At 35.2% G+C, this 21,202-nt stretch overlaps 1 protein-coding gene across 4 annotated transcripts in view; it reads left to right on the top strand.

Annotated features, from left to right (window-relative positions):
- The window catches only part of TMEM232 (transmembrane protein 232), a 210,323-nt gene that overhangs the window by 94,362 nt on the left and 94,759 nt on the right, over positions 1-21,202 (top strand). For all 4 annotated transcript variants that reach the window (XM_045500592.1, XM_045500600.1, XM_045500584.1 and 1 more), the window contains one exon: positions 14,427-14,671. In XM_045500592.1, the coding sequence (XP_045356548.1) occupies positions 14,427-14,671 (245 nt within the window). The remainder of the gene's footprint in view (positions 1-14,426; positions 14,672-21,202) is intronic.

The following is a 21,202-nucleotide window of genomic DNA, read 5'->3' as shown; positions in this document are numbered from 1 at the left end:
GCTTTTTAAACATAAATGTGATTTCGAGTAAGAATCTTTATGGAGGACTATCTAAAAATATGCATTCCTTTTCTCTAGATGTCTAATATATTTTTCACAGAGAAAGACAGTCAAGAGCTGTCCACTTGAACTACATTGTTTTGGATTCCGTGGGCTTGCTTTTATGCAACCACACTTCAGTTTTATCCTTACTCGTGGACAGAACATAGAAAAATTTTTAAATAATCACTACTGGATCTATTATAGTGATGACCACTATATCATCGAGTATCCTCTTTGCTGAGATTTAAGAAATAAATCTTTCTTAGTTTCATGTGCTGTCTGAACTTTATTATTATTTTGGATAAGCTGCTCAATAGAGTTTTTAAAAAAGTGAGAGTCAAATTTTGGCTAGTTTTGAAATAGAAACAGAGGACGACATGCATTCATCTCACCGAGTCTTATTATTTTTTCTTTGTTTTTTCATTTTACATGAATTTTCAGTTATTCATATTATTCTTTGGTTTTGTATCTATTTTTACATGCCACTTCACATCTCAAATGGATTGTATACTGTAACCAAATACATAAGCCAACTCAAATTTGTCATTTCTATAATTAGAATTCTATTTAAATGCCTGCTTACAGGGCCATTCATTTGGTATAGGATAGTCTTCCTTCTTCAAAATTTTACTAAGTATCTATAGATAATTGTATTTGACATTCATAAGTCAGTTAATCGGACATAGCAAATATTTTTTGTTTGCTAGGTCCAAGGAAAGACCTTTCTTTACTCAAGCAATCAGCCCTGAGAATAAAAGAATAGACAAAAGCATAACCACTAGATGTGCTAATTAGTTTTTAATGTTTAGTTAGAAGACTTCTAAGGGATACTTTCATTCATTTTAAATAGTAAATGTATGGAAAGGCAAGTTTTCCTCAGAGAAAAATCTAAATTAGAAATTTCTAAAGGCACTTAAATTAACTTAGGTATAGTACATATTTAATATAAGAAATAAGTTTAATTTGCATTAGATAGATTAACTAAAAGATACAATTCACTCTAGATCTATATTATAAGTTAGGTAGAGATAGAGACATTTAGATTATTGGATAACAAAATATATGATTTATGGTTATAAGTGATAGAGTGCCTAGTCAGTGTCTTTGAAATATCACTTAATTTAGTTTGAATTCCTTTATTTAATAATAAGATACTACAAGTATATACACTAAGAAATTAGTATAATTTTTTTTTACCAAATTCATTAAAAAATATGAAATAAATTTGTACATATTAGATCCTAAATCTATTTTGCCATGCTGAATTCTTTGGAAGACACAGGAAGTCCAAAAAATGACCTTTATACAATAATTTTTACTGTCTTATTCAGAAGACAGAAGATTCAGAAGATGGAATATTATATGTATGGCTATTCCCATTAAAGTTCATGGTATACAAGGGAGTTCAGATGTTTGGTTTCTAACTTTCTTCTTATATTAATATGGAATACATTATTGTCATCTTTAAGTAGTACTTGAGCTGGAAACTTAAATGATGAGTTATGTTAAATGACTCAAGGGAGCAGCGTCAAAGAGTGAATCTCTTAGATAAGGAAACGTTGTGAGCCGAGCAGAAATAAGAACACCATGTAAGAAAAAGCCATTGGTTTACTTGCCTCATTGGAGAAAAAGTCTTGGATTGGGCAGTAGTAGGCACTATATTTGAAAGTTATGTTTGGGTTACCAAGCTAAAGTCTTAGAGACTTAGAAATGGTTTCATAAAAATAGGAATGCTAAGTAAAACAATGAGTTTTGGGAGAAAATTGTTCTAACGAACAATTTTAATAGGTGGGTAATTTATGTTGGGTAAAATCATGTATACAATTTCTTATATCTTTTTCAAATAATGAATAATTGCTTAGGACTTTTGGTATATTATTAGAGTAATTGTCCTCATTTTTTTCAAGATTCCCTATATTCACATCCTTGGCATGATTCCTTCTATACTCAAATTCTTGGCTTGATCACATGACTTGATTTAGAAAATAAGACAATATCAATGTTATACAAATGGGAGATTTAAAAACACTTATGTATTGGGGCCTGCCCTCTCTTGTTCTCGTGGAACCTTGTAACTGCCATGTGAGCAAATCCAAATTACCCAGATGGTAAATGAGAGACCGCATTGTGCAGAGACCAGTCATCCTAATTGATCCAGTGCCTCCTCCCGAGACTAGCCAGTTCTTAACTGACCAAACAGCTGACTACAGACACATGAATGAGTCCAGCTAAGACCAGAAGAACCATTCTGCTATCTCTACCTTCAATTGTTGACCTGTGGAACTGGGGGCTGAATAAATAGCTGTTAAACCTTAAAGTTGTGGGGTGAATTGTTTGCATAGTAAGAGGTTTCTGAGAATTGCATAAATGAGACTTTAGTCTGCTAAATTGTTCAATGTAAATATTGCTTTTTTTCTTTCATATTTATCATTTTTAAAAGGCACTGATAATAGATTTGTTGAGCATGTACTGTGTGCCATGTGCTAAGCACTTTACATTCATTAATTATTTAATCCTCATACAAAACACATGATATTTGTATTTTCATGCTCTTGATTTTACAGATGAGGAAATTGAAACTTTAAATAAGGAATTTAAACTTTTTGAGAGGTGAAGTAATTTACCCATGGATACTGTGGTAAATTACATTGCTTGTTTTTTCTAATGTTGAAGAGTCATTGCATTCCCGGAATAAAAACACTTGATGTAATAACCTTTTTAATATTGTCATATTTGCTTTGATAATATTTCGCTTAACATTTTGCATCCATGTTCAATGGGTACAACTGTTCTCTAATATTTTTTCCTTCAATGTTTTCTTATAAATTTTTGTATCAAAGTTATACTGGATTTATAGAATGAATTGGGAAGTGATTATCTTTTTTTCCTATTCTCTGGAAGGATTTTGTAATATGTCATCATTTCTTCCTTAAAAATTCTGTAGTATTTACAATGGAGCCATTTCATCATGGATACTTACAGAAAGTTTCTAATTGCAGAATAATTTTTATAGTTATATACCTTCCTATACTTTAATTTTCCTTGCATTAGTTTTTTTTTCTTTTTTTTTTAGGAATTTCATCTGCATTTTAAAAGATTTATCAAGGTTTTCACATTATCTTTCTATGATATCTTAAGGTCTTTAGGATCTGACATGGTATTATCTCCTTCATTCTTTACTCTTGTTATTTTTGCTTTTGTTTCTTTTTAAGCTGTCAGGCCAAGGGTCTAATCAACTTCTTTGTCTTTTAAAAAGCAGCTTTTGATTCTCTTGATACTGATATTCTGTATTATGTTTTCTCTAATTTTCAATATCTTATATTAGATTTATATTTTCTTCTGATAACTTCCTTTCATTTAATGTGTTGCTCCTTTTCCAAAATTATTAAACCATATTTGTCACTGACTTGCAGCTTTTTTCAAATATATGATTTTAATACTATTAGTTTCTCTCTACATGTTAATTTAGATGTAACCTGAAAGTTGTGATAAATAATATTTTAATTATCATCCAATTCAAAAGAGTTTCTAATTTCTACTATTATTTCTGTTTTGAGCCACAGATTATTCAAGCTCATCGCTTAATATTCACATATAGGGAGATTTTGCTATTACACTTAGGATTTTGATTTTTGTTGAATTCTATTGTGCCCAGTGACGATGCTCTTATTATTATATATTGTATTATTTCATCCTACCCCTTCATTTGTCTGGTGGTTACACCTTTTACTTGTTACCCAAGATGTGACAAAGTGAATCCTTGTGGTATTGAAGTCTAATATAAAAAATTTAACATTTTCGTAGACCTTAAAACAGCCTTAAAATATTTTAACTCCATTTATTTCTCTTTACTTACATAATCTTCCTGTTGAACATTTTAGTTGTGTGTGTGTGTGTGTGTGGGGGGGGTGTTTGTGTGTGTATATGTGTAGGTTTATAGATATCCATATATTATTAATATGTTTTACAATCAGTATTCTTTAGACTTACCCACATATTTACATGTTTCCTTTCTTACTCTTCCTTCTTAAATTTGTGGCCTTCTCAATAGGATTATTTTTATTTTGCTCAAAGAATATCCTTTTGTAATTTAATAATATCTCTTGTTGGCTAATTCTGTCAATTTTTATTTACTTAAAAAGGTTTTTATTCAATTTAATTTTGAAGGATAGTTTTATTGGCCAAGAATTCTAGGTTGCTATTAGATATGACATAAAGTTAAGTGTCTAATCAATTGCTCTGTTTATTCTTCTCCCAGGCAGTGGTTTTCCTTGCATCAGTTTTATGACTTTGGTCATAAAGGTTTTTTTTTTTTTTTTTTTTTTTCCAGTTTATTATTAGCTGGTATTTTTCTAATGTCAGATTGCATATTAACATGTCTATAGTAGGTTTCAGGAATAATGTCTAAACTAACTCCTTTAAATTCCCCACAAGTAATTATGACCAAGTAACAATTATGACCAAGTGAAAATGACCAAAGTGATTAGCATCTGTGCAGTTCTCAGTTTTTCTCTCCGTAGTCTCTGTGCTGTGTTCTCATGTTACTCCTGTGTGATCTTCTCTCCTAAATTCCACAACTGATATCCCTTCTCTTTATGCTTAATTTCTGTGAAGAAAATAATATTCATATTCATTTCAGATTTTAAAAGCTGCCTTCTTAAGGGAGTTAATCGTGATACTGTAAAATAAGTTAACTTCTCACATCTGAAGAAGTCAAAAGCAAACGATTTTAAAATAGTGCACACATGGGGCGCCTGGGTGGCGCAGTCGGTTGAGCGTCCGACTTTAGCCAGGTCACGATCTCGCGGTCCGGGAGTTCGAGCCCCGCGTCGGGCTCTGGGCTGATGGCTCAGAGCCTGGAGCCTGTTTCCGATTCTGTGTCTCCCTCTCTCTCTGCCCCTCCCCCGTTCATGCTCTGTCTCTCTCTGTCCCAAAAATAAATAAACGATAAAATAAAATAGTGCACACATAGGGTCTATAGGTGTAATGTATTACAACAAATAGTTTGAATTTATTAATATTGTGCGTTCTTGTCTGGAATAATCTCAATAGTTTCTATGTAACTTATCTTTGCAAGTGTGTTTAATTTTACAGTTAAAGATGAGCATGGTAAAATCAAGGTTTCCTTTTCTTTCTTTTTTGACACTGCATTGGGAAGACATTCACAGTCATAAAACTACAAAAGTTATTTATGACTAAACATTTTTAGTTTTCCTTAATAGCTTACTAATTCCCCAATTCCATTGAACCACTTACATTATTAGCCTGTGACACCTTTTTTGGTAAAAAGTTGTATGGTATAAAATGGGCATAATCTTTCTTTTACACGTCATAAAAACTGTCAGTTTTTAGGTGCTCCCTCACTGCTCCATGTGGATAGAGAACATATAAAAAAAAGCTATGAGGGCTTGTGTCTCAGATGCTTCTTTTTAAAAATTTTTTTAAGATGTTTATTTATTTTTGAGAGAGAGAGACAGAGACATAGCACAAGCAGGGAGAGGGCAGAGAGAGAGAGGGAGACACAGAATCCGAAGCTGGCTCCAGGCTCGGAGCTGTCAGCACAGAGCCCAATGAGAGGCTTGAACCCACGAACGGTGAGATCATGACCTGAGCCCAAGTTGGACACTCAACTGACTGAGTCACCCAGAGGCCCCTCAGATGCTTGTCTCTAAAATAAAATAGGTTTTCCACTTTTACTCAGTTAATGCAAATGAGTATGTTTATAGCACAACCTTTGTTTATTCTTTCCTTCCTAACACCTTGCTGCCAGAACCTTTCCTCATGTAAGGTAATCATCATATTCCCTACACAGAGTAAAACATAGCCGTAATTATAAACTATCATACATTATAGTCAGAAGGATTTATTTCAGAAGGATTGAATATACCTCAATGTTTATGGAATTAAGTAGAAATTTTCTCTTTTTATACTTTAAAAATAAATATGCAATTCATATGATAAACTATTGAAGTTAATGAATAAAATTTTGTACTTAATACCTCAACTTATCTGCATCACTGGTAAACCTTTTACTAACGATATTATATGTACTCTCATGTCTTACATGTTTTTTTTGACCATAATAGCATTCTATCATCTATAATTCTCGTTCTATCTGTTTGTGAAATCTGATCCTTAATGGAGGTTAGAGGAGAGGTGAAATATTTAATAGCATATTTGAAATGAGAAATAATTCTAAATAGATCCCTAAACATGAGCCCTTCATCTGACAAATTCAATATAAACCCAAATGTTGCCTGAGTATTTGGGATAGAAATAAAATACCGTCATATACTCACAGTGGCATAATAAACAAATGTTAATTGATGTGCTTTGTTTGAAATACTTCCAGGGAGACTTGCAATGAGCAAGACTCTTCTGTAGAGGCAATTCGGCAGCATATGTCGGCACATGTAGGAAAAGTCATCATGTATAAATGCTTTCTGCCATCTGGCATATGACCTAAAATATCAAAAAGAAATATGTACAGCTAAAATGAATACGTGACTTTATTCAGAGGACCTTTGACTCATCAGGTAACATACTTCATGGTTAACATTTTATGGTGAGGTCTTTAAACTAAAATTCATTTTTTATTCTTAATGATATTCCCATACTCGTAATGTACTCTACAAAGCAGCAAACTAGAACTCCTAATAGAACTCCTCTCTCAGTACCTACCTCTCTCCTCCTCCACATATGGCTCTTCTTTTGACATAAATAGAAAGTCTGAGTGTGGAAAGGGAGATGTATTTTTGGAAGAGTACAGTCTCTTTAAATACTTACCAACAGAATTCTAACGTAACAGATACATTGTTTTAGGAGAACAAAAATATTTGTAGAACTTACAGTGAGCCAGGCACTGTGCTAAGTATCTTACATATATTAACTCATCTACACCTCGTAACTCTCCCACCACCGCCATGATCCACCCAGATGGGAGTGTCTGAGTCTAAATGTGATTAAAATAAGTGGCTGATGGTGGATACATCTATGAGTGAACTTAATCCCAAGGCTCTGCTGTTTCCACTCTGTTGTGTCCTCTTTCTCCAAAATTAAATATAAACAAGGCACTAACATTTATTGAAGAATTTTTTATATCAGACACTGTGCTAGAAAATGTATTCAATTTTTGTGTTTAACCTTTATAATAACACTGTAAAGGGGAGTATTATCACCTTCCCATTTTAGAAATAAGGAAAACTTCTCAGAGATGTTAAACAGTTTGTGCAAGATCACACAACTAGAAAACGGATATTCCCATATTAGTCCTTTTCTTAATCTACTACATCAGTCTTTCTCAGACTTTGCCACATATAGGAGGAGGGCCTGACATTCTGTATTTATAACATGCTACCAGGTAATGACAGATAATGATGGTCCAAGGACTGCAATTTTAATAGTTCATAACTAGTAATAATAGTTACTCATGCTGTCTTCCCTTGTGAGATTTTATAACTCCTGTAGGAAATAATCTTTTGTAACTACCAATGAGTCACTTCTATTTAAAATTTGAAATTTCGGGGCGCCTGGGTGGCGCAGTCGGTTAAGCGCCCGACTTCAGCCAGGTCACGATCTCGCGGTCCGTGAGTTCGAGCCCCGCGTCAGGCTCTGGGCTGATGGCTCAGAGCCTGGAACCTGTTTCCGATTCTGTGTCTCCCTCTCTCTCTGCCCCTCCCCCGTTCATGCTCTGTCTCTCTCTGTCCCAAAAATAAATAAACGTTGAAAAAAAAATTTTTTTTAATTTGAAATTTGAAGAAAAAAATTATCATTTTTTTCCTGCAAACAAGTTAAATATTTCCAGCTCTAGGATTACTTAAGGACAGGTGAAGATACAAAAGAGACAGACAGCAATAGACAGAGATAGGATTTGCTGTAAACTCTTTTGCAATGGCTAACATCCTATTTCTTTCTCTTTTATTCTCTTATGTCAAGCAGAATATAAGCTAGCTTACTTTTTGATGTGTTTACTACATTTCCCTAATTATTGATAGAAAATGAAGAACTCTGGAGAGACTGGCTTATTTATTTATTTATTTATTTATTTATTTATTTATTTATTTTGCTACCACATCGCGATTCCTTAGAGAATTTCCCTTTTTGCTGATTTATCCATCTTCTTGAATGTTTTTTGTTGTTGTTTGTTTTGTTTTCTACCACCATTATACCCAATACAAAGACGAAATGGTGGGCATCTGCCCCTCCACGTAGCTAGAACATGTGTGTGAAAGAAATACTCTCCAAGAACATCACCTTTCCAATTTTAATACTAGATTAGTAAAATTAACATAGATATTCCAAAATTGCCATTTGGTTCTTAGTAAAAAAATTCATTTCAACAATACAATAAAGAAAATCCTGAATTTTAAAGCCTACATGGACATTGCTAAAAAGTAGGGACATTTGATAAAAATGTATGTAATGTATAAATAATGTTAACATATGGAATTTGAGGTAATGTTTATTGGTAGGCTAAGTTGTAGTAAATTTGTGAGTTTGGAATCTATTGTAAGGAATGGCCATTAATATTTTGTGTTAGTTTACTTCCAAGAAGTATAGATATGTATTTATGCATAGTTGGCATTTAAGTCTCTGGACTACAACTTTAGAATAATGGCTTTAAGAGAAGGAAGATTCTTAAAAAGAGATAGCTATTGGGGCGCCTGGGTGGCTCGGTCGGTTGGGCATCTGACTTCGGCTCAGGTCATGATCTCGCGGTCCGTGAGTTCGAGCCCCACGTCGGGCTCTGTGCTGACAGCTCGGAGCTTGGAGCCTGCTTCGGATTCTGGGTCTCCCTCTCTCTCTGACCCTCCCCCATTCATGCTGTCTCTCCCTGTCTCAAAAATAAATAAACGTTAAAAATTTTTTTTTTAATTAAAAAAAAAAAAGAGATAGGTATGGTAGTAGAACCATGATTCTATTTTACAGATTTGCTAATGTGAAAGTGACAATATAACAAAATTGTTTTCAGCCGGCAGAAATTGTATCAAATCCTCTCTGGGGTAAAGTGCAAAGGCTGAAGCTTTAGTGCTGTGTCCTTGGGAATTCTTAAAAGAAACTGATACTTGAACTTCCCACTGCCTACTAAGTTAACCCTCACAAAACTCAGAGAGTAGTTACCATTAACTCCTTATCACAAATGAAAAACAAGTCAGAACTAAACTAAACACAGAGGCCTAGAGAGGTAACATTCCCAACGTCTACATTCTTTAACAAGTGGAAAAGTCCTGCTTGACTTCAGATCTAACTGCGAAGCCCATATTATTTCCTGGTACTTCCTCTGGGGAAACAAACAAAATCTTTTAAAGATAAGGCAAATATACATTTGACTGATATTTGAGGCTATATTTCCATTGGTTGAATGCCTTGAACGTCAATGGGGGAGAGAAGTTTACCTGGGCTTTCAATCAGTGAACCATATGAGAGATGTGGACATGCCTTCATTTTGCTTCATGAAGGAACAGACCTCTGATCTACAGGTTATCTGGTCTGGGAGGGAAGAAAGCAAGGAGTAGCCAAATGAGACATGATAAAAATAGCATCAACATTCTGTACTGCAGGGTAATGTTATGTCTGGAAACAATGCGTTTTGCCAGAAATATACCAAAAACTATTTTTGTTCATTCGTTTACTCACACATTTATTCTTCCATACCTCTCAGTAATGGAAGAGCTCATAGTAATATATTTATGCAATACTACATATTATTATTGATTTTGAAGTACCTTTTCTTATAAAAAGATTGAGCCAGGGAGGATACGCAGAATAAAATGAATTGGTACTGACCACCTTGCCTGAACCCACCCCAGCTGGAGGTTCTCCATGCACCTGGTATCCAGTGAGGCATGCAGCAGGTGACGCAAGTAAGAGGGGAAAAGCTTTGGTAGCCAGGCTCAGACTGGGGCTGCTGCTTCTGGCTCCTACCCACGCAGATTTATTCACAGCAAGCAGCTGTTGTAATGCTTTCGTGTAACTCCTCCCAGAATACCTTGGCTGCCCCAAATCTAGCTAATTCCGCCACCAGTATAAGTAGTGGTGCTCTGCAGGCAACAGCCAGTCTCTTCGTGATCTTATTCTCCTTTGTATATCTTGACTCTTATGAGACTCAAGTCAAGAAACACTTACACAGTAGTGCTCCCTTATCAGCAGTTTTGCTCTCAGAGGTTTTAGTTACCCGTGGTCAGCCGTGGTCCGGAAGCAGATGATCCTCCTGACCCACCAAACATCAGAAGGTCAATAGTAAACTTAATGCTAAGTCACGACGCCTGCGCCATTCACCTCCCATCTCATCACATAGGCATTTTAACATATCATCATCACAGAAAGAAGGGTGAGTACAGGACAATACGATGTTTTGAACACAAAAACCACATTCACTTACCTTTTATTACAGAATGTTGTTATAATTGTTCTATTTTATTGTTGTTAATCTATTAATGTGCCTAATTTATAAAATAAACTATCATAGGTATGTATGCATAGGGAAAAACAGTATATATAGGGTTCAGTACTATCATGGTTTCAGGCATCCACTGAAGGTCTTGGAACACATCTCTCATGGATAAGGGGGGCATCCTCTGTACTTCTCCATTTTCTAAATCCAATCCAGATGGTGTGTAGACACCCACTGTGACAAGACAAAAACAGGCCTTCATTGAATCTGCCAATTCCATACCTTATTTTATTGGCACAGAAAATGTTGAGGATCTCAAAATTGAGCATATGAAGTATTTGACTAAATGATGAATCCCAGTATTAAGTCTGCGGGAGTGTCAAGTATAAGATGAAGGGAAACAACATTCAAAATTAGTGAAGAGATGATTTTCTTAAATGTAGTTTAAAAAAAAATTTTTTTTAATGTTTATTTATTTTTGACAGAGAAAGAGACAGAGCATGAGCTGGGGAGGACAGAATCCAAAGCAGGCTCCAGGCTCCGAGCTGTCAGCACAGAGCCCGACGTGGGGCTGGAACTCACAGACCGCGAGATCATGACCTGAGCCGAAGTCGTACGCTCAACCAACTGAGCCACCCAGGCGCCCCTCTTAAATGTAGTTTAAGAAGAATAGACTTATCGGGGTGTCTGGCTAGTTCAGTTGGTTAAGCGCCAGATTCTTGCTTTCTGTTCAAGTCATGATCTCATGATTTGGTTCATGAGTTCCAGACAGTGTGGATCCTGCTTGGGGTTCTCTCTCTCTCTCCCCTTCTTTCTTCCCCTCGCCTGTGCTTGCTCTCTCTCTCTCTCTGAAAATAAACTTTTTTTATTTTTTAAATATAGACACCTGAAGCCCTACCTAAAAAATGAGAATAGATTTTGTCTTATCTAAAGGTAAAGGATGAGATGTGGAAAAGAGATTTCAGGTTTCATTTGATTCACTGAGGCCATAAAATAGGTAATACAAAAATCTTCTCTGATTCTATTTATATGTACATTGGAAGGTACTTTCAGGTGTTAGTGTAATTCCTTAATACATTTCAGCTGTACTAATTTAAGGCCAATGTGCTCTAGATAAAGTTTTACATTGTTAAGCTATCACTGTTCTCTTGAAAACTGAACACTTTGTTTTGAGGCTTTGGATTTGACATTGCATTTGAGTTTTTACTACAGTAACTGACATGTACCAGGGCAGTCATGGATTGAGTCTACCCCAAATCCAAACATAATGAGTAAAATTTGCTTATATATTTACTTACACCTCTTAGAATTCACCAGAAGTGCCAGATGCATTTACTCAAATGATTCCAAAAAGTAGTTGACCTCAACTAATTTCAAAATGCTTTTTATTTCTGCATATGTTGAATACTTTTACAATTTAAAAAAGATGATGTTTTGAAGGTAAAATTGACAAGTCTTGCAATTAAAAATGTAAAGATGTGAAGGAACCAAAACTGTAAATCAAGTAGTTGGGAAGTGAAGATGGGAAACTTACATTAAATTCAGAAGAATTTTTGTACTCTTTCTGTAAATACTTTTAAATAAACTCTATGAAACAGAATAGCCTCATTTAGAACACTTCCTGTTATCAGTCAATATTTTTAGATAGTTAAAACTCAGCCTAAAGTGGGATGAGTTCTGGAAAGTAAATCTTTCACAGCTGCTTCAAGGCACAGAAACCTTTTTTAAAATAGATACTCCTTAAAGTCTTTTGCTCACATGGTCACACAGTAATGCTTACATGTTCCAATATCTAATATCCCCACGGTAGTCTTGATAACTAGAGTCATTTCTTTTATCTTGAGAAACCTACCCTGGACACCATATTCAGCAGATGTCAAGGTATGGAGTATGTGACTGAACATTACATTTTGTTTCATACCTGAATGCTGTGAATCTATTTTTTTAATGAATATAATTTATTGTCAAGTTGGCTTACATAAAACACCCAGTGCTGATCCCAACAAGTGCCCTCCTCAATTCCCATCACCCACTTTCCCTCTCCCCCAAACCCCCTCCCCACTTATTTTGGATTATATATTGTGTTTGTGTACTTGTGCTTTTATTCATAGTAACTTCTCATGTTATGGAATTGATTTGTATTGGACACAAACTACAAGTAAAAGGAAATAGCTCAAAAAATACAGCGTTGTAATTGCCTTTGAACAGGTGAACCTGTAGTCTTTGAGACCTTAATTTCCTCAAAGTCTCAACAGCTATGAAGTGTCATAGACAGTTTCATTTTTTGTTTCAAACTGAATGCTCTTGCTATGATTTTGACCTAGTTAACAAGATAGCAACAACTGGGAATAGTATGAACATAATTGTTTGTTCATACTGGATACTATAAACATACATGTTTTTTTGCATTTTACTCTTTCCCAGCCTCCAGAGCTTTTACAATAATCCCTATTTACTTACCTGCCTTTTGCTGTTTTCTTCATTGCTTTGACCCTTTATTTTTTCAGTTTTTTTTTTTTTCAACGTTTATTTATTTTTGGGACAGAGAGAGACAGAGCATGAACGGGGGAGGGGCAGAGAGAGAGGGAGACACAGAATCGGAAACAGGCTCCAGGCTCTGAGCCATCAGCCCAGAGCCCGACGCGGGGCTCGAACTCACGGACCGCGAGATCGTGACCTGGCTGAAGTCGGACGCTTAACCGACTGCGCCACCCAGGCGCCCCTATTTTTTCAGTTTTATCATGAGATTGTTCTCATTTTTTCCCATTATAATTTTGTCTAAATAATGGAATAGTCAGTCTTCAAACAGTAATTTGATTGAGCCAAGCTGATCTTGGAACCTTAAAGTTAGATGTTCATATGCAGAAAAATATTTTCTGTTCCTTAATTTCCTACCATAAGATCAATAGGCATATAAAGTGAATCCTGAATGACCGGTAATAAACTGCCTGAAGATGGATAATACTGAATAAAAAAATGTAAAAAACTTAATGAAAGGAGGCAGCATCCAATTTATTTGCAAGAAGGAATTCCTAACATGAACATATTGTGAACATTAAAAAAAAAAACGTAACACTGAGATTTTGAAACTTGCATCTTCACTTATTATTACCAATTCTAACCAAGGAAAATATGCCTCTAGCCATTTCAAAAGAAGTTGTAATTAAAAATCAGTCATGGACAATATTGAACATAAATAGGAAATTTCAGCAAAAAGCTCTTTCCTGACTAAAAATTGATTAAACATTGTAGAATTTTTGTGCTAGATATTTTAAAAAAATATTATAACTTATTAAATTTAATTTAAACCTAAATCCTAGAACATCTTCAATGTGCAATAAATACAAAGATCTTTTTGTTTTTTACTTAAAACAAATTTTGTTCAATAAACATTTCCTGTTAGCTTGAAAGAAAATTTACATTATGCACAGATGAAACTCTGTTTTAATAAAACATATACTTCAACTGCTTAATTTTTTAAAAAAATGTTTATTTATTTTGAGAGGGGGATGGGGGCAGAGAAAGAGGGAGAGAGAGAATCCCAAGTAGGTTCCATCCTGTCAGTGCAGAGCCTGATGTGGGGCTCAAACTCCCCAACCATGAGATCCTGACCTGAGTTGAAACCGAGTTAGTTAACCATCTCAGCCACCGAGGCACCCCCGATTGCATAATTTCTTAATAAATATTATAAATAGGAAATTCTTGAATGGGAAATGTACAAGTTGAAAATACAATTATATCATCAAATTTTTGTAACTTCAAGACTGGTTTTGTTCATGCTTAGTTGTTTATTTCACTAAAAACTGTTAGAATTTTAAAAATCTTTTGGGAATCTGCTTTTATTCTTAAAAAGATTATTTTTATTTAATAGGAAGAATGTGACATTAGTCAAAGAAAAAAAACATACGTTCATCTTTTATTCAATAATACATGATTTTTTCCTCTCATTTAATTCTATTTCAACAGATTGCTTTTTCTTTTCTTTCAACAGGCTGAGTTAAATGACCCAACTGATCCCTTCACTAATTATAGTGCAAAAGTCTCATCAAATGTAGGGGATGAAATTTTCTCTAAATATATAGGATGGAGAATTGCCACTGCTCTTTCCAAACTATTTTTCCCCTCCACCGAGGCCTACGTTCTTCCTTTGAAAAAACCATTGACAAAACAGGATCAAATGAAATACCTGAACAAAAAGGATTCCGTGAAGAGGAGAGTTATACATGTTACTATAAGGTAAAGTGAAGCACTATTCAAAATAGTCCTGTTATTATAATATACTGCATTTCAAAATCATACAAATTACATATAATCATGCACCACATTATTTAACTCCATTTCTCTTTTTTTCATTTCAACTCTGGGCTCCAACAACTTCTAGGTATTCTGTCATAGGCAAGTACCCTCTTCTTAGAAACTATTTCCTCATGTTTAAAATAGATATTGTTATATAAGTCAATGTTTTAATACAGTGAAGCGTCCCTCCCAGTACTGACCTTCATTTGCCTATTTTACCCCTATCTCTCCCTGATTAATTGCTTGTGTATCCTTCCAAGGTCTCTAAAATATAAACAAAATAAATTATACTTTAGATTTTCTCTCCATTGTTACATGAGAGCCTACTAAATATATTTGGCATCGTACATTTTTTATTTAACTTCATTTCTTAGAGATTTTTTTTTTTCACTCCAGGAGACAGGGAATTTTCTCATTATTATTTTTTAAATAGGTTATGATGTTTTCCTTAGTATGGATGTCCTACAGTTTATTTTTAATCAGTTTCATTTTGGCATCTGGGTTGTTTTAGACTGTCTGCCACTACAGACTACAATAGAATTGAAACTTCCACATATATCTTTTAATGCACATGAATAAATTCTTGGAAGTGTGATTTCTGAGTCAGAGGATATACGCCTTTGTGGTTTTGGTGGGTATCTTCTAATTGCCTTTCGGAAGAATTGTACTAACTTATATCCTCACTAGCAATATATGAGAGTACTTGTTTACTTGTTTCTCTTCAGTCTTTCCAATGGAGGATTTGACAAACATTTGGATTTTGATAATCTGAAAAGTGAAATATGATGTCTAAATACAGTTTTCTTTCTTTCTTTTTTTTTTTTTTTTTGACATTTAAATTATATTCCATGTATGCAAGGCTGGTTCAACATTATTAGATTGTGTAATCCACAGCATCAATAAAGTAAAGATGATAAATTATATATTTAAGCAAGTAGAGAAGAACAGTTTAAGACTAAAGTAAGTAGGCGCGCCTGGGTGGCTCAGTCGGTTAAGCGTCTGACTTCGGCTCAGGTCATGATCTCACAGCTGGTGAGTTCGATCCCTGCATTGGGCTCTGTGCCTATGGCTTGGAGCCCGGAGCCTGCTTTGGATACTGTGTCTCCCTCTCTCTCTCTCTGCCCCTCCCCAGCTCATGCTTGGTCTCTCCCTCTCTCAAAAATAAACATTAAAAGAAATAATTAAGAAAAAGACTAAAGCAAGTATAAGAAACTAAATTAACAGAAAGTCAAAATGAAAATAGAATACTAGCATCAAAATATGGTTTGACAAAATCAAACACCAATTCAGGATAAAAACTGAGCAAACTACAAGTGTATGGGAACCACCACAACATGATAAAGAAGATAAATAAAAACCTACAGCTAGCAACAGACCTAATAAAAAACTTAAAGCTTTTTTTCAATTTACATAATTATTATTTAATTTTTAAGTTCTTATTTTTTATTGTGTTAATTTAATTTTTTATTTAAATATAGTTTTCTTAAGGTGAGTGGTTTGAATAACTTCATATGTTAAGAGCCTTTTGTTTTTTCATTATGTGGGAATTAACTCTGTATTTCTTTTGGCCATTTTCCCCACTGAGTTTTTATCTTTGCACGAACTATTTACCTATTAATTCATGTGTCCCTTTGTCTATGGTAAGAACTACAAATGTTTATTTTTCCCTATATATTTTATTTATCTTTAAATTTTGCTTGTAGCATTTTTTGCTATTATCATTTTTCTATGTAATTATATCTATTTAGGAAAGTTCTTTTCATTCTAAGATTGAAATGTTATCACATTGTTTTCTGGTACTTTTAAGGATCTATTTTGAACTTTTTTTTTAAAGACTCTTAAAGATTTTTTTTAAGTTTATTTATTTATTTTGAGAGAGAGAGAGAGAGAGAGAGACAGACAGACAGACAGAGACAGAGACAGGAAAAGGGCCAGAGAGAAAGGGAGAGAAAGAATCCCAAGCAGGCTCCATGCTGTCAGCACAGAGTCTAATGCAGGGCTTGAACTCACGAACCATGAGATCATGACCTGAGCTAAAATCAAGAGTTGGACGCTTAGCCGACTGAGCCATCCAGGCTCCTCTGTTTTGAACATCTTAATCATTGGTCCATCTGAAAACTTTTGTGTGTGAGTTGTCAATCCATATGGCTACTGAGTTGTCCCAACAATATTTATTGAGTCATCTATTTCCTTTCAATATTTATTCTGATGTAAAATGTTATGCTTATTAAATAGTAAATTCTTATTATTTTCTTTTTCTATATTCTAAAAGAACTTCAGTAATTTGGAATTACCTACTCTTTGAAGGTTTGGTAGAATTCCCTCTTTAATCTTCAGTATCTTATGCCTCTTCTAAGGGTAGCTCTTTGTCAAATGTTTTGATTTTATATGTCCATTGACAAGGTTGATTCAGCCACAATGCATAGGTACAGCTAAATTCAGTTCTTACTATTTGAGATCCATGCCATAAAAGTATCTGAAGTATCAATCCTGAATTTCAGTCTCTTTAGATCTTTCTCTTTCTTCTTTAGTCAATTTTAGCAGATTGTGCTTCCTTTGAATACTATTTATTTTAACCGATTTTTCAGAATTTATTTGGCCACAGTTGACTGAAGATGTGTATTAAGATTCCTGTTGCTGTGGTTATTTTCTCCCTTAACCAATTCTCATTTTATGTATTTGTGTTTTGTCCCTTTTATTCTTCTTAATTCAGTGTCATACTCTTTGTATATTATTTTTCTAGTGAACCAGTGTTTAGATTCTAACTCACATACTTTTGTTCTTATGTCTATGAATTTGTTACTTTCCTTTGATCTATTTTGTGGTTCATTTTCTAATTTCTTGAATAAGGTGCTAAGTCGTGTGGGAAATTTTCTTCCTCAGCCTGTGTAAATCATTATTTGTGTTCCAAATTCTGAGACTGTTGGTGCCCAAAGGCAGGAGGTATGCTAATTTGGTGGAATAAGGTTGGTAGATAGGCTTTACTTTTTTGTATGCAAAAAGTCCACAGTAAAATAAACAAATGTTTAGGAAGAGTTTTGACCTAGCTTTGAGCATTTTTTGAAGAATTCTAAAATTAGTAAGGAAGATAGGTACATTTTTTTTTTTTTTTACATATTTATTCATCTTTGAGAGAGAGAGGTGGGGTCGGGGGAGAGGAGCAGAGAGAGAGGGAGACATAGAATCTGAAGCAGGCTCCAGTCTCTGAGCTGTCAGCACAGAGCCTGATGTAGGACCCAAACTCACCGGCTGCGAGATCATGACCTGAGCCCAAGTTGGACTCTTAACCGACTGAGCCACCCAGGCGCCCCGGTACATTTGAGTTTAAGGATTACACTACCTGGATGTTAGTAATTCAGAAGAAGTAAATATGATAAAAACATTCCTCAGCAAATATTTTAAATATTTGTAAGGTTGCAATATGTCAAAGTACAATGAAAATGCCAGCTTTAAATATCAAGGGTATTGAGATTTGCTTTAGAATCTACAACTGTATTCTGTATATTCTCAAGGACCAAAGTCATGGAAGAAAAAAATCAATCTGGGACCACAGAGAGGACATTGAACAAATGTACTTTGGTTTCTCATTATGGTCAGTTAAAGGAAAAGAGAAAGAAAACTAGAAAGATAGAAGAAACTGGATTTTGATAAGAGGAGATGAAGGAAATAGCAGGGGAAAGTCACTAGATGGTTAAAAGACAGATGGAGATGAATGGTTCCTGTTGGGACACAGAAAAGAAAAACTGGTAGAGGAGAGGAGACACAATGGCAATACTTAAAATAGCAGAAAAGAGAAATAAATGTATGAGCGAAAGGAAAGATTAAAGAGAACAACTGAGAAGACATACAATACTAGTGAAAGGTACAAATGGAGAGATGTGCACGAGGGTTGGGGACAGGGGAAGAGAATATGCACAGTCAGAGGGAAATGAGACAAAAGAGTACTGGGGTGGGGTTATGACTCAAAAAGTCCTGTAGGTTTTGAAGGATTAGTAAATTAAACTTCTCATCAGCGCCTCTAGTTCATTACACAAATGACATTCATCATTGATCTTTCAAAAAAATGTTATCTCCTTATCCATTTTTCACAGCTCATTACAGGCTCTAGCAGTTCAGCTTACAGTGTCTCTGGCCTGAATGAGAGAATCCAGCAGCCCAAGCATCCCTCTGGCAGGAGAACCTCATGTGGCCCAGCTTTCACATCACAGCATTCATGCTGTAGTGTGTGTGAACAGTGCCCCGTGGAGTTGTGCATAGTGCTGGATTCCTTCAGGGGTAGACTAATCTCTGGGTGCAGCAGAGGTGAGTGGTGTAGGGCTGTAGTTCAGTGGCCTGAAAATAAAAGTTAAGTCAGGCCTGGCTGAAATAGTTGCTACTGTCCATTAGGGGTATGGGAAATCCCTGCTTGATTTATCTATTTATTTTTTCATTTTTTTAATGTTTATTTTTGAGAGAGAGACAAAGTGCGAGTGGAGGGAAGTCAGAGAGAGAGGGAGACACAGAATCCGAAGCAGGCTCCAGGCTCCAAGCTGTTCACACACAGCTGGACATGGGGCTTGAACTCACGAACCACAAGATCATGATCCAAAGTTGGACACTTGACCAACTGAGCCACACGGGCACCCCAGAAAATCCCTGCTTTTTAAAAAGTAGTTGAAAAGCAAATTTCATTCTAAGCTATGCATTGGCAAAATGTCTCTGGCTCACTGAACATTAGGTGTGGGAAATGTTAATTCTTCCATTTGCTCGATTCTGCATCTATTCAGCAGTCTGACAGCTAGCTCCTTTTGTTGGTTTTCCACCTATTTCCACTTCCAGGTCCACAAACTGGAATTAGTGCAGTTAATGAACATCTGAGCATGTTGAAGTTTTGTAGCTAAAGCACAAGACCTAATTCAAGGCCTGCTGAATGCTCAGCTCTTTTTCACCTCTTAAACTTCTTCGGGTACAGGGTCATATCACCAATTCCCCTTTGAGTATTCCTAGAAACATCCATTTTGTGCTTTCCACAAGTAGCACTGTGAAAGACAGCAAGAAGGCCAACCTTTAAGGACTCCTACAGAATATGGGACACATTGAAGAGGGAGGAGCACAAGACATTTAAGAGAATATGTTTCTTTATTGCCTTGGAGCACTAAAGCATACTTAATTCAGTGTGAAAATCTGAAAATTTACTAGTAAGGAGAAAACAGGAGCTTCCTTACTGATGAAGCATCTGCTATGACCTATAATTTTTTCCAAAAATACTTTTCACTTGTGTTTGTAGACTATAAAACTCTTTGAGAGCAGGAATTCTGTCTTTTGTATGTTTATAAACATATATTTTACTCTGAAAGATTTGCAGATTTGACTTCTTTCTTTTATGAAAATTTTCAAAAGAAAATTTATTGTTTTGCTTCTGTATATTGATTTTTTTTTTTTGGTTTTGTTTTGCTTTAAGATAGTGGGACATGCTATTGAGCACATGCTCTTTTTGCCCTTCAGCATTTTTTTAAAAATAAAAAAATCATTATGGTTCTTTACCGCATCATAAAACTGCAGCCAAAAACCTAGGCATATAATACTTCTACTTCAAAGCATACTATTTTCCTTTTCTCTCTTTGTCAGTAAAAATAACGTAAATTTACCTTAAGGCTGAGAACTGAGGACTCCGAAGACCAAATTTTCAAAAACCAGTTCCCACATCTGCTGTTCTGAAGTTTCTTGTAAGTGTATGTGTTAAGCTTATGCCTTGAATCTCTATGAACTCACAAACAACTAATTTTTTGCACATATGTAACGATTCAGAGAAGCCTAACTTAAAACTTGATCTCTGTGCTTAGTTTGCTCACGAATTTCATGTTGAAAGACTTCATAAGACCAGCACATGGAATAGAGTCCAGGTGAAACTAGCAAAGATGGGCTGGGAATATCTGTTGTCCTCTAGGCATGAAATTTTACATAGCTGACTTCATAAAAGAGTGGTTGTACCCAGAGCTACTACTACATCTCTGCAGCTTCCGTTATAAATGGAGCTAACTCCAAAGTAATAGAATGAGGATAGAACATTTGCTTAATGGCAGCGAGTCAGGGAAAGGTAAATACCACAGTGTCCCATAAGAACAGGCTCTATTGGAGGGACCAGTGGTCATGGTGAGGCACATGTTTTTTATTATCCCATTGAGAGGGGCGCTGGAGTTGAGGAAGCAATTGGACATTCACTGGGTTTGTGTTTTGAGGGAAGAGACTGCCTGATGGCTACTCTACCTTCTAATAATGGAAGTGTGAAAAATAGCTTCTCAAGGAAGAAACACATTAGGCTCAGCTGCCATCTGAGATTGGGCAGCAGCTGGATAGGGGATGCTAGAAATGCCAGCTATCCAGAATCTGGAGCTTTTGGGACGTTTCCTTAATGGTTGTGAAATAAAGCCATTGGGAAACTTCTGAAGTTGGGTTTAGGAGAAACTCCAGCAAATGAAGGACTTTTAGGAC

Source organism: Leopardus geoffroyi, chromosome A1, assembly GCF_018350155.1.
Source record: "Leopardus geoffroyi isolate Oge1 chromosome A1, O.geoffroyi_Oge1_pat1.0, whole genome shotgun sequence".
NCBI classification, from domain to species: Eukaryota; Metazoa; Chordata; class Mammalia; order Carnivora; family Felidae; genus Leopardus; species Leopardus geoffroyi.
This window is presented reverse-complemented; position numbering and strand designations above follow the sequence as displayed.